Source organism: Hermetia illucens, chromosome 6 (genome assembly GCF_905115235.1).
Source record: "Hermetia illucens chromosome 6, iHerIll2.2.curated.20191125, whole genome shotgun sequence".
NCBI classification, from domain to species: Eukaryota; Metazoa; Arthropoda; class Insecta; order Diptera; family Stratiomyidae; genus Hermetia; species Hermetia illucens.
In genome coordinates this window covers 56,113,422-56,125,803 of record NC_051854.1, presented here as the reverse complement: position 1 = coordinate 56,125,803, position 12,382 = coordinate 56,113,422, and the positions used below count along the sequence as shown (strand labels likewise).

The 12,382-nt window shown below is 40.1% G+C and overlaps 2 protein-coding genes across 5 annotated transcripts in view; one reads left to right on the top strand and one right to left on the bottom strand.

Annotated features, from left to right (window-relative positions):
• Positions 1-12,382, bottom strand: part of LOC119659851 (thialysine N-epsilon-acetyltransferase) — a 147,018-nt gene that overhangs the window by 66,254 nt on the left and 68,382 nt on the right. The gene's annotated exons all lie outside the window — the stretch shown is intronic.
• LOC119659849 (box A-binding factor) overlaps positions 1-12,382 on the top strand; it is an 85,390-nt gene that overhangs the window by 36,326 nt on the left and 36,682 nt on the right. Inside the window, exons 1-2 of one of the 4 annotated variants that reach the window (XM_038068150.1) lie at positions 4,424-4,822; positions 5,076-6,483. In XM_038068150.1, coding sequence (XP_037924078.1) covers positions 5,108-6,483 — 1,376 coding nt within the window. In that variant the 5' untranslated portion in view covers positions 4,424-4,822; positions 5,076-5,107. Of the gene's footprint in view, positions 1-4,423; positions 4,823-4,887; positions 6,484-12,382 lie in introns of those variants that run through there. The other 3 variants (XM_038068148.1, XM_038068147.1, XM_038068149.1) reach the window with 3 other exon arrangements.

The following is a 12,382-nucleotide window of genomic DNA, read 5'->3' as shown; positions in this document are numbered from 1 at the left end:
TTAAACCATCGCTCTAATATGCCCATTCTGTCGGAAATCAGATTTCCCTCTTTGTCTCGGCAGGATGAGCATCGATGTGTATAAGTTTTCATCCTGTTGACTTGTTGGTAAAACTTTCGCCTTCGGGTCTGGTGCGGTTGCTCCCTGTAGTTTTCTAGTTCACAGACTTGTTGGTTCTCCCAGGCTTCCTTTTTCCGTCTGTGAAGTCGCTTCTCCGCTCGACGGAGTTCGTGATAAGTCTCTGCGCGTGCCCGCGTTCTTTGAGAATGCATCATTACTCGGTATGCAGCATTCTTCCGTTCCGTTGCCAGCTTACATTCATCGTCAAACCAGCCGTTCCGACTCCTTTTGCAGCTGGGGCCAAGTATGTTTGTGGCCGTATCCATGATCACGTTCATCAGTTGGTTGCGAAGATTATTTGTTGATGCTTCATCTCCAGGTCCTCTGTTGACTGCGGTTATTGCGGCATCCATTTCCCTCTTATAGGTGTCGCGGAGGGCTGTGTTGTGGATGGCTTCAGTGTTAACTCTCACCTGATTGTCAGAGGGGATTCTGGGTGGTATTAATATTCGAGCTCGGAGCACCATGCCAACGATAATGATGCGAGCCTATATTGGCCCCCCTATATGTTGTGACATTCATCAAGGCTGAGGGGTGGCGGCGTTCGATCAACACGTGGTCAATTTGGTTGAAAGTGGTCCCGTCTGGAGAGGGATCACCTTATTTTTAACGACATTGGATACATTTCTCTGGTCGCGGGACTTGTCACCAAGAGAGATCAAGTAGGATTAAACAGAGTGGAATAACTCCATTTATCTCTTTCTCTTGATCTCAGCGTTTTATTTTTGTTTTACTGAGGATAGTACAAAGTACGTTCTCTAAAACTCTCCTTCTTTATCTAGGCTTGGGAGCAGCATGCTATGTAAATAACATGGCGGAGTTGTAGATACCTCTTCTGGATATTGAGGGATTACTTGGGAGACCACTTCTTGCTCTATGAGACACTGGAGAGCTGGAGAGTCCATCTACTAAAATTCGATATACTAGGGTCCTCGTGAGTGCTTGGTTAGGCAAAGGATGTTCTGTTACTTGTTGTTGAATGCACTGTTCAACAGGGGTAAAGCCGATTTTATTTATTTTTTTTTAAAATAATTTTACTACAATGACATTGTAATATGTAGTGTAAATTCAATTTACAATGCAGTTATAACCTTATTTTGAAATGGGGCAAAGGATGAAGCCGAAGGACCAAGCCGCAAACGATTGTAATCGCGAAGCATTCTAGGTACAGGGAAATAAAAGTAATAAAGAGCTCCGCGAAAGGCACTTCGGAAACTAACACTGATGGCGCGAACTTTATAGCATGATTCACGGCTAACTCGGTATCTTGGAGGCTATGGAATAGCCCATCAGGTCGTTACAGAGTTTGAACAGGATGCAAGCGTCTATTAAAGTTCTTCGTTGTTATAGCAGGAAAACTTGGTCATAAGAGTAAAATGATTAGGGGAGGTTCTTTTTAGGGAAGAGCTTAAAAGTAAACGAGTACTCAATCGCTGATGAAGGTTGAACATCAAGGTGTTAAATAGATGACGAAGGGGAAGTTTTCAATGAATATAACGTATAACATTAAGTGTTAACATATTCTGAACGCACGGCAGAAATAGGGTGCCGAGATTTCTTTCAAGGCAACGCAGCTTTGTTCATTTGGTTAATCAATGACAGAAAATAGCTTTACGTCGCCATCGTAAAGAATACAGGTACGTAAGTAAATAAGGAAGGAAGATCATCTTAAAATAGTTATCGTTCCGATGCTTGTAGTTCTTCTAAATAAAAATAAAACCTCAGTACTTACGCTAGGAGTAGCTTAAGTACTGAGGAAGAGAGTAAGTAGCTTTCGAAATACGTATTTACTAACTATTAAAATATATTGTAGTAGGAGCAAGCTACCTAGTTTTATTTTTATGAAGGAAGATCATTTATGAAGAAAGAAAATAGAAATGGGTCAGGAATGGGGTCTTGGGGACTTCAGATAGAGGGAACAAAGCAGTGGCGACTGAACAGAAGGAGACTGTAGACAACCTACCATTTAAATACGATCGCTATGAAGAGAGAACAATTGATGGAAAGCTGTACGATCGGAGTTTTGTTGAGAAGTAGAGAATGGTCAATAGAATCATAGGCTTTGGACAAATCAGTATAGACTGCATGGAGATATTTTCTATAATTCAGAGACTTCGCGACTAAGTTAGTAAACTATAGCAAATTATTGACAGTTGAGCGCTTCGGTTGACATGGGTGGCAGTTCTCGCGAATCTTGTAGATCGAGGATAGATATTGGGCGGTAGTTTTCGAACAGTTTAACATCATCTTTCCTCTTACTTGTTTGGAAAGATACCCTCGGACAAACGCACTTATTTATGAAAAAATTGGCATGCCGGCACAACCGTCCTTAATACCAAAACTGTAAGAAATTCGACAATGGAAGGATTTAGAAAAGGAATGGAGAATGTGCTGGCTATGGAAGGATCATCTATGCCAGAAAAGGAGTGGGACCAAGCAGCAGAAGTACTACAAATTGAAGAAAAATACGGATTCGGAGGAGTTGCCAGTAAAATCGGCGTATTTGATATCTAATAGCAGCGGGAGGAGTGGGCAAGTAGCTAGAAGCTTCTTTAGAAGAGTTTTAGTCGACAACTTTAGGGCTACGATATTAGCCCGATCTTCGGTACAATCTGAACGAGGGGAACGCAACCAAGACTGGTACGCAGAGTATCATTGATTCGAACGGTAAACCAAACTAGATTTTTTCACACAGAGGAACAAGGAAAGATGATCAAAGAAGGAAGAAGCTTTTTAAATACAGAACGCATAATAAAATAAATAAATTTTGCAACTCATGCAACAATTGGTGAAAGAAAGTTATTCAAGGCTATGTATGGTTGAAAGATTTACTTGGAAATCAACTTCAAAAGACGAATGGTGAGCATTAATTTTAAGATAAACTGAGTTATTAGGAAACAAAAGGTGACGATTTTAAGGAATATTGATAAAGACCAAGGATAATCGATGATGATGAGAACCATCTGATTGCCTTCGACATGTTGAGTTTAAGGGTAGTTTTACATGCATACAAGAAGGGGGTGTTCATTTGTTTTTCACGAAGTATAAGGATACGGAATATCAAATGAAAGGTCTCAATTAATATTTTCTAAAACTTAGATTTGACATAAGTTTTGAAGGGAAACCTGTCGGGTCGAAAAAAGCACCCATTCTCAGAAGCTACCTAATCAAAAAACGTGGAAAAATTGAAGATTTTGTACGTATATGACTTCTAGAGCTCAATATAATTTCGATCTCGATAGGAGCTCGAATAGAGTTTAAAATAACTTACTATTATATTTTAGAAATTTACTTGTTCACAATAGAAATGCAAAATAGATATGATATAGATCACAATGTAGAGTATCATATTGGAAAGTTACGTACAAATCCTGCTATTATTAACAAAGTTGTAGATGTCAATTAAAACGTGATATGTTAGATGTATCTATCTATTCTTTCTTTTGTAGGTATCTCAAAATCAAATTTTAACCTTATACATACATACATATTTCTGGTTTGTTTTAATTTGTCCTGAGTTCCCAAATATATTCAGATTCAAATATAAAGTATGCCCTGAAAATTGCAACTAGATCCATAAAAGGAAAAAGGTTCTTCAATTGCCTTTACTTTGTTTTTTTTAGCGACATGTTCTTTCAGGTCTTAATAAAAGGTCAACCCTATGCTATTATACTTCATGACAATATCCTCAGGTAGCTCTTCATAAGTATAGGAAAACTTCAGGCTTTTAATTACAACCCCAGGAACTATTTTATGGCTGTTAATTATGTTTGGGTCCTCAGGTTTGGTGATTTAAATAACTGATGCCATTAGGTGGGAGAATTTTATTTTAGAGTTAATGGGGATCATTCTGAAATTACAATATTTGGTATGAGTTTTAAAAGCTTAAAATTATTTAAGCAGATTTTGTACATACTTATGTCTCCATGACTGTATGTCGTCTAATAATCTAAATGATGATCTTTGAATTCAAAAGAAAATTTTAACCCAAGATAATCAAGATAGAGTCCTATTATCGGATCAATTTGCATAGTCATTGATCGCATCCAATAAGAGATACTACCGCAGTCCATGCACATACAAATGTATGTACATCCCAAATAGTTTAGTCATCTGGCGCTTCTGGCTTATCACGGCGATGGGTAATCTAATCAAATTCCAAAACACCTCAAGCACAAAACAAGCCAATACAGCCCATTTGCAGCTGACCAATGAGCGTGCAGATAACTAAAGAAGATGATCTTCTTGTCTGATCGCACAAAAGACCTGTTTGAGATGAAGATCAGCGCAAGTGCGCATCCGCAGGCTAGGCTTCTGTTCATTATCTGTCGGCCATGTTGTTATCATTGTTGTTTGTGGTGTGCCTGGGCCTGGGGTTGGGATTGATCGCGGAGACGCTTCTTCCGATCTTGGTTTTATTGCTGATCTCTCGGGCCTTCTGCCTGCTTCTATAGGCCCATGCTGGCCACTCGACTACACACAATGACGCCTGTGTAGGCTTATTCATATGTAATTTGTCTCCGTTTGCATCTGGTGGAAAGTCGACTTAGCAATCATGGGTTGTGTGAGCTCGACGGGTATTTTGTTTTTATGTACACGATGCATATCGTATTGGGTAAATAGAAAAGAGGGCGTCGAAATTTCGAGCTATGTACATTTGCAGGCAGACGTGTTGTGTGCGGACGAGAGGCCGCATGTGGTGGTGAGTTGAGTTTATATTTACATTGTTAATTAGTATCCACTATCTCTTTTCGGCGCGGGTCAAGCAAGCGGAAAAATGTTGCCGGAGGAATGGATTTTCTCTTTTCCGTGCCGTATGGTCAGGCAGAGATTGGTTTTGGTTGTATTGTCTCATTGTGGACTGAGGACTGAGCAGGGCTCAGCTTTGTAGGCGTACATGCACAAGAGCGACACGTTTTTAATTCTTTGCTTGTTTCGTTTTCGTTCATTTCCAGCAACGGACACTGCATACGAGGTTGCTGTTGCCATGAAACTGCCAGCTCCAGTTGTCGTCTCACCACCAAGACAAAACGGTGTTCATCATCATCAGCACCATCAGCACCATCAGCAGCAATCACCACAATCGGTCGTAAAGAGTTGCAACGGCGACACCCACACACGAACAGATACTTTCGACAGGGGCACTAACGAAGCAGCTACTGATCCTGGCGCGGTTGCTGGAGGATCAATCCTATCGATATCTTCATCGCCATCGGTAATATCAACATCGTTATCAGGGGTGGACGGATCAGTTCTGCGATCACCCTCATCGGCAACGGTTGTTCTAGACCCGGCATCTTCGGAGAACGAATCAACAGCGACTTCACTTACGATCATTGGATCGACACCGGTATCAGTAGCAGCGACATCTGTGATCGAAAGTACGGGCGTGCATTGTAGTGATCGTGAAAACAATAATAAAGATAATACTAGCAGGAATAACCACCATCCTCAGCACAGTGTGAACAGTGAAAGCAATAACGAAAGCAATCTTCTTCTTTTAACTAACAACAACTCAGTGACTACAGATAATAACGGAGTGATCCTGCCGATCGGTTACCGCGGCTCCAATAACACGGTGATCATATCAAATCGGTCAAGTAATCGTTATATCGAACTAGTAGGAGGCAATAACCACAGTGCTGACCATAACAGTGTTCCTCAGCATCAATCTAACAGTTCGCCGATTCGTTATAGTACCTTATCCACGATTGTCCCGGCAAACGGTGAAGATCACGAACAATACTTGAATTTGAATTGTTGCAACAATCCCCACGATCTATCACTTCACAAGGACTCTGAAAAGAAACCTGGCGACTACGATACCTATGTCCCCCATGGTCACCAGCATCAACCAGTAATCTTGCATCACGACCCCCATCATCAACATCCTACTCAAGATCATCATCATCACCAACCACTGAACACAATCAACATGCGTAGCGGAGTCGCTCTTTATACAGCTTATAGCGAACCCCTTCATGGGTCATCTGTGCATAATAGCACCCAAGTTACTCAGACCATTCATGAGATTATTGAGGATACGTTGAAGGACGAGAATTGTTCACTGAATGACCATCATTTGGGTGGTCATGGCGAGGAAACTACCAATTATTTGACTCTAACCACACCCGCCGACTTAAATCAGTTGAAGGATGCTGCGTATCATAATAATAATTCGACAAGCAGCGGGGGAGAGTCACGTAGCCCTTCGGGATTATCACATGACGATGTTGGTTTGCAAAGCTTCACGCAACTGAGTAATGTAACGCAACGAGGGAATGTGTATACAACAGGGAATGTGGATCAGGGGATAATACAAGGAGGGAATAGTTATGAGACGCTTGCAACGTTCCCAGCCAGGTATGTTGAGCAATTTGTACTTTTTAGTTTTAGATGGACGTTCAGCAAATTTCCAAACTAGAACAGATGATTCTGTCTGTTTGAGCATAAATAATCTGTGCCGAATGAATATAAATGAATGATTTCCGGGGGTTCATATAGTACAAGTGCAAACGGCAGTTATATTTATAGTTCAGAGAGGTCTGAGGGCTCTAACATGACGTTTAGAGTATCGTAAATGCCAAGCAGATAAGCTGGTGACTTTAACCGAAAGCAGTTGTTAAGTAATGACCATACCTGAAATCTTATTAAAGCAAATGGAACAGATGAGGTAGGATAATAATATCTGCATCTAGTATCCAGATCATCATCATCATCATCAACGGCGCAACAACCGGTATCCGGTCTAGGCCTGCCTTAATAAGGAACTCCAGACATCCCGGTTTTGCCTCGTCTTCTTTTCCTACCATAGATATTGCCCTTATAGACTTTCCGGGTGGGATCATCTTCATCCATACGGATTAAGTGACCCGCCCACCGTAACCTATTGAGCCGGATTTTATCCACAACCGGACGGTCATGGTATCGCTCATAGATTTCGTCATTGTGTAGGCTACGGAATCGTCCATCCTCATGTAGGGGGCCAAAAATTCTTCGGAGGATTCTTCTCTCGAACGCGGCCAAGAGTTCGCAATTTTTCTTGCTAAGAACCCAAGTTTCCGAGGAATACATGAGGACTGGCAAGATCATAGTCTTGTACAGTAAGAGCTTTGACCCTATGGTGAGACGTTTCGAGCGGAACAGTCTTTGTAAGCTGAAGTAGGCTCTGTTGGCTGACAACAACCGTGCGCGGATTTCATCATCGTAGTTGTTATTGGTTGTGATTTTCGACCCTAGATAGGAGATATTGTCAACGGTCTCAAAGTTGTATTCTCCTATCCTTATTCTTGTTCGTGCTTGTGTTTGACCAGTGCGGTTTGATGTTGTTGGTTGATTCGTCTTCGGTGCTGACGTTGCCACCATGTATTTTGTCTTGCCTTCATTGATGTGCAGCCCAAGATCTCGCGCCGCCTGCTCGATCTGGATGAAGGCAGTTTGAACGTCTCGGGTGGTTCTTCCCATGATGTCGATATCGTCAGCATAGGCGAGTAGTTGGGTGGACTTGAAGAGGATCGTACCTCTTGCATTCACCTCAGCATCACGGATCACCTTCTCGAGGGCCAGGTTAAAGAGGACGCATGATAGCGCATCCCCTTGTCGTAGACCGTTGTTGATGTCGAATGGTCTTGAGAGTGATCCTGCTGCTTTTATCTGGCCTCGCACATTGGTCAGGGTCAGCCTAGTCAGTCTTATTAATTTCGTCGGGATACCGAATTCTCTCATGGCCGTGTACAGTTTTACCCTGGCTATGCTATCATAGGCGGCTTTAAAGTATCCAGATGGAGAGTTTAAATGTGATATTTATGAAGCCGAGTGGATATGTGAATTTTCTTGTAAATAGTACGGAAACCTTTATCGAAGTTTTCCAACAATTTTCGTGAAGATTCTATCAAAAAGTGATTTATCTGAAAGTGAAGCCTTAGAGATTGACATATTCGTGTTCAAGTTGCTTATCACTAATTCAAGGTGTTTGCCAGAATTTCGATTTGGAGACCTAAGTAAACCCATTATACTTTTCCCCTGGTTTGCTAGACAATTTCTTGATATTATCTTGACACATGAGGAGATCAGCAAAGGTCTGTCACAGGAAAAATATAGTCCGCTTTTCGTTTTCATATTCCTCAGTGCTCGGGGCGACAGTCATTGTTTACTGTGCAAAACATGCGGAAATATCAACATAGAAAAAGGTAGACGTTCTTTGTTATTTTGAGAATATTAATTTTTTAGACAGTAATTCTGGTAGCGTAACTTTAGGGGTGATTTTGATAGCGTTCCTTCAATGCTGCGCACACACTCAAAGTAAACTGAATTTAACGATTCTATTCGAGGATATAGAGTGCAGGAAGACTTTACTTTATAACCGAGATTTGACTTTCTAGAATGTGTTTTTTCGTGCCGAAATTTTTGGTTGTCCTCAGTTTTTGAATAAAATGACGGATTGTTTTTTTTAATAAGGAGCTAACCGTAGTGTATTTAATCGTAGATATCGTCCCCAATTAAAAAAAACAATCTGTCGTTGTATTGTAGAATGTATTTTTAACCTACCTATTTTGCCAAGAATTTGGCATCGACAATAATCCAGAAAATTTGTTCGTTGGACATCCCTTTTATCTTTTATGCTAGAAATTACCCGTGAGCTATCTTTCAAAAGTTTAAAAGTTCTGGATGTTGCGAAGAAGAAATGGGGCTCAGGGCCGTAGAGAAAAAAATGCTGGCCTGACCTGAAAATATACGGATTTGGGGTGAACATTATTCGGACCCCCTTTTGTCCCATTTTTTTCATTAAAATTGTAATTCCGGCCCCATAGAAAACTTGTCACCCAGGGGAATCCTTCCCTTTCCACTCCCTCTGACGCCAGGCATGATGGGGCTTAATTGTGCTACAGGAATTGTGTAAGTGCTACTTTGATTGGGATATTTTCAGCATTCTAATGGTTTTATGGTTGTTTTTGTTGTCTAGGAAAGCGGCTTTGGGATGGCCTACACTCCGAAAAGGATTCAATTTATTTCTTATAAACAGTTTTGCAGCTGGAATAAGCCTATTCTTCCCAGTCCAGCTTCTTAAGTTTTTGTCGAATCACCAAAAATGTACGTGGTCTCTCATCCGGTTGGAGGATAACCGTTTTCATTAATTTTTGGACAATCATTTCTGATTGCTTTCCTCAGTCTCGTTATTTATCAACAGTAGAGGTTAGGAATAATTATCTGGTCAAATTGAACAACTTATAGTGGATTCAAATTCGGTAGTAGCAGATCATTACAGTCTGGTTAGTTTTTGAAGTTTCAGATTAGTAACTTTTCAAGAAAATGTTGTCATACACTTTCCATTTCTCATCTCAAATGAGAAATTGTTGTGCAAATTCGGTTCAACTTAAATCTTGTGGTGCTCATTAATCGAGCTTCTTCACGAATCTACCTGTAGGTACAAATTATTACTATAAAGAAGTCCGTGCCCTCGATGTCCAGCTCCTCAGTAATCTGACTGCTTCTGTGAGGATGTTTGTTTACTTTTCTGGAACTTCATAGGCTTTTCCAGTTGTGATTGATCAATATAAGCCTTTTTCGTCATCGAAATTACGTAAGCTACAGTTGTGCTACCCGCTTTAGAAGAAGTCTTTATTCGTGAAATTCACAAGTTATTTGTTGATCGTGTGTTCTCTGATTTCAAACGCCTCACCATCTCACCAGATAGTTTTTGATTAAAACTGCTCGTAGAAGGTAAAATGAGCTAAAATTTTGAATAGTTGATAGTAGCATTTCTATTACCGCTTATGACCTGCCCACATAACACCATAATGGTTTCAATACATTTAAATTGTTTACTCTCAAAAAACTCTTTCTTAAGGAAATGACAAGATTGCTTTAGGTTTTTGAGTAAGCATTTGGTCCGGTTTCCACCAAGCTTTCTTTACCGGAACTAGTCGAGTCATGAGTGGAAAAGTTGGGATTCCTTTGGCGGCTTATATCAGTATTACTGCATCTTCTTTTCCCTGGTATTACGGGACCAACCAGACTATCGTTCATCAAAATCATTATCAAAACGATGCACAGAACTCTTCACGCGTAAGTGATTGAAGAAGGTCAAACATGTGCAATGCTTTTCTTTAATCATAAAAATTGAAGCAACGCGCCGGGATACGAATCTTTTGTATGCAGCCTTCTTGGGGTTTTAATTGGTTTGTTTTGTATTTCTTTAAAAAAAAAATTCATACGTAGGTTGACATGAGTATGTGGCATTGAATCGTAGTAAAATGAACTTGAATGTTCTCCTCTTCATAAATCTCAAACGACTCCATGATTGCTAAAAGTGCCCCCAATGGCGCGTTTCCTGCCAGGCCTTCCTTTTGTTCAAGGAACCACTATTTTCATGAATCACTTTTCAAAATTGGGGTCATTCAATCACGTACTCCTCGTACTTCCATCAAATATTCTTTACAGGCTTCTTTCCACTCATGATGTTTATCTGCACTCTGCTTTATATGTTATATGTCATAATATAGCATGGCAACAAAACTCCCACTCCACTCTTTCAGGGTATTTACTCTTCTACGGGATACCATCATCATTGAGTCAGACTCATCACGGCTCATGACGTTTGTTTCGTGATAGTTTAATATAATTATCTGGTACAACTTCTTGCATTCTCAAGGCACTTGAAGTATTCTTTCAAGATTAACTTCAAATCCAAAGCTGCTTTTGTATTTTTCTTTGTTTTCAGGAAAAAGGAAGTAGGAAAAAGGAAGAACAGTGGAGGAAAAGTGCAACTTGTTGAAGAGTCTTGGGGTGAGCTGAAAACACGTTGTCAGAAATCGTAGGTTCGTAGGTGTTGGCACGAAATACCCAAACGGGGGTTTATGGCAATCATATATGAGTACGGTCACAAAACGAGAGAAGATCTACAATTATTGCTGTCATTGGCAGTTATCTTCCTTGTAGGCGTTTCTTGTTATTGGCAGGGAATCTTGTGTCTGCACCTATCTGATAAATGGCAGAAACTCTCGTACTTTTTTTTAGTCCACGGAGCCTTCCGGGCAAATCAGCCATTTAAAAAAAGAGTTACGATTAACGGTTTCATCTATGGGAGAGACTATAAGACGCTTACTGATTTCTGCCCTAGGAGCAACGTACAGTAAGTAGGTGGTCGAGGTGGCAACTTCCTGATCTTGATCTCGTAATATCGGTTAGAATCCTGGCTGAGAACCTGGATGTTTATGGCTGCCTGAAGGGGATATGGCAGTGCTTGGTACTTGTGATGTATATGGTTACCATGATTCATAATGTTGACCAAAATGCCGCTTGTCTATGAGTCTGTTTTATTCATTTCTGATTTTGGGGGAGGCCTTGTGGTTAAAGCAGGAGGGCGGGGGGGAGGTGGTTGTTTAATTTATTCTGTCAAAAGTTTTCGGTCTAGTTGTAGATATTGAGTACTTCGCACGCCAAGACATCGGCACATACTTCTAAATTAATTCATCTTCAATTTCGATTATCAAAATTCGTAACTGGGTGATTAGTCTGTAAGGTTTCTTACGCATTCAAATGGGGGTAGCTCTTTCCTAGACCTTTTAAACTAAATGCAAGCTACTGTGATCTCAATTGGCAATTGGCATAGTTTACCAGTTGTTAATATGATTGCCTTCTAACTTTTTGGCCTTTGCGAGCATTTTTTCATCTTAAAGGAACCGAGGACTCTTGCCATTGAGTATCAACGAAATTAAGTTGTTCTCTGTATACTGCTAAACGGGAGAAGCATATAGTATGAAAGGTGCTCAATCACTCCGAAAATTCTAAACTTTTAGAATTGATTATGGCCCCAGGTACTTCGCCCTGATACTATGTCGAATAAAGGGCCTTTGAATATATTTTTAATTGTCATTTGGGTCTCACTTGGGTCAGGAATGGTAGGAACAGTTTTTTTCTCACAGCAAAGTGTGTAAACAGTTTTCCACAAATTTGCCATTAGATTTACTTGAGAGTTAAATTTTTTTTTTGTGAAATATACTCCAGAGAATTTTTTTTTCTATTTGATTTTTATCATGTACATTTATCAAAAAATAATAAATTAACCAGGCAAAAAAGTCAACTAAAAATATCACGTCTTTACGTCTGTCTTAGCTAATAATTATTATTCCAGAGATAAGGTTCACTGCGAATAGAAAAGTCAAATACAAGATTATATTCTAACATACATAAATATTTTTTGCCTTTCCTGACTTTTTTTTATGTCTTTGGTATATTTTCGTTCCTTTTTTGCTCCATCTTG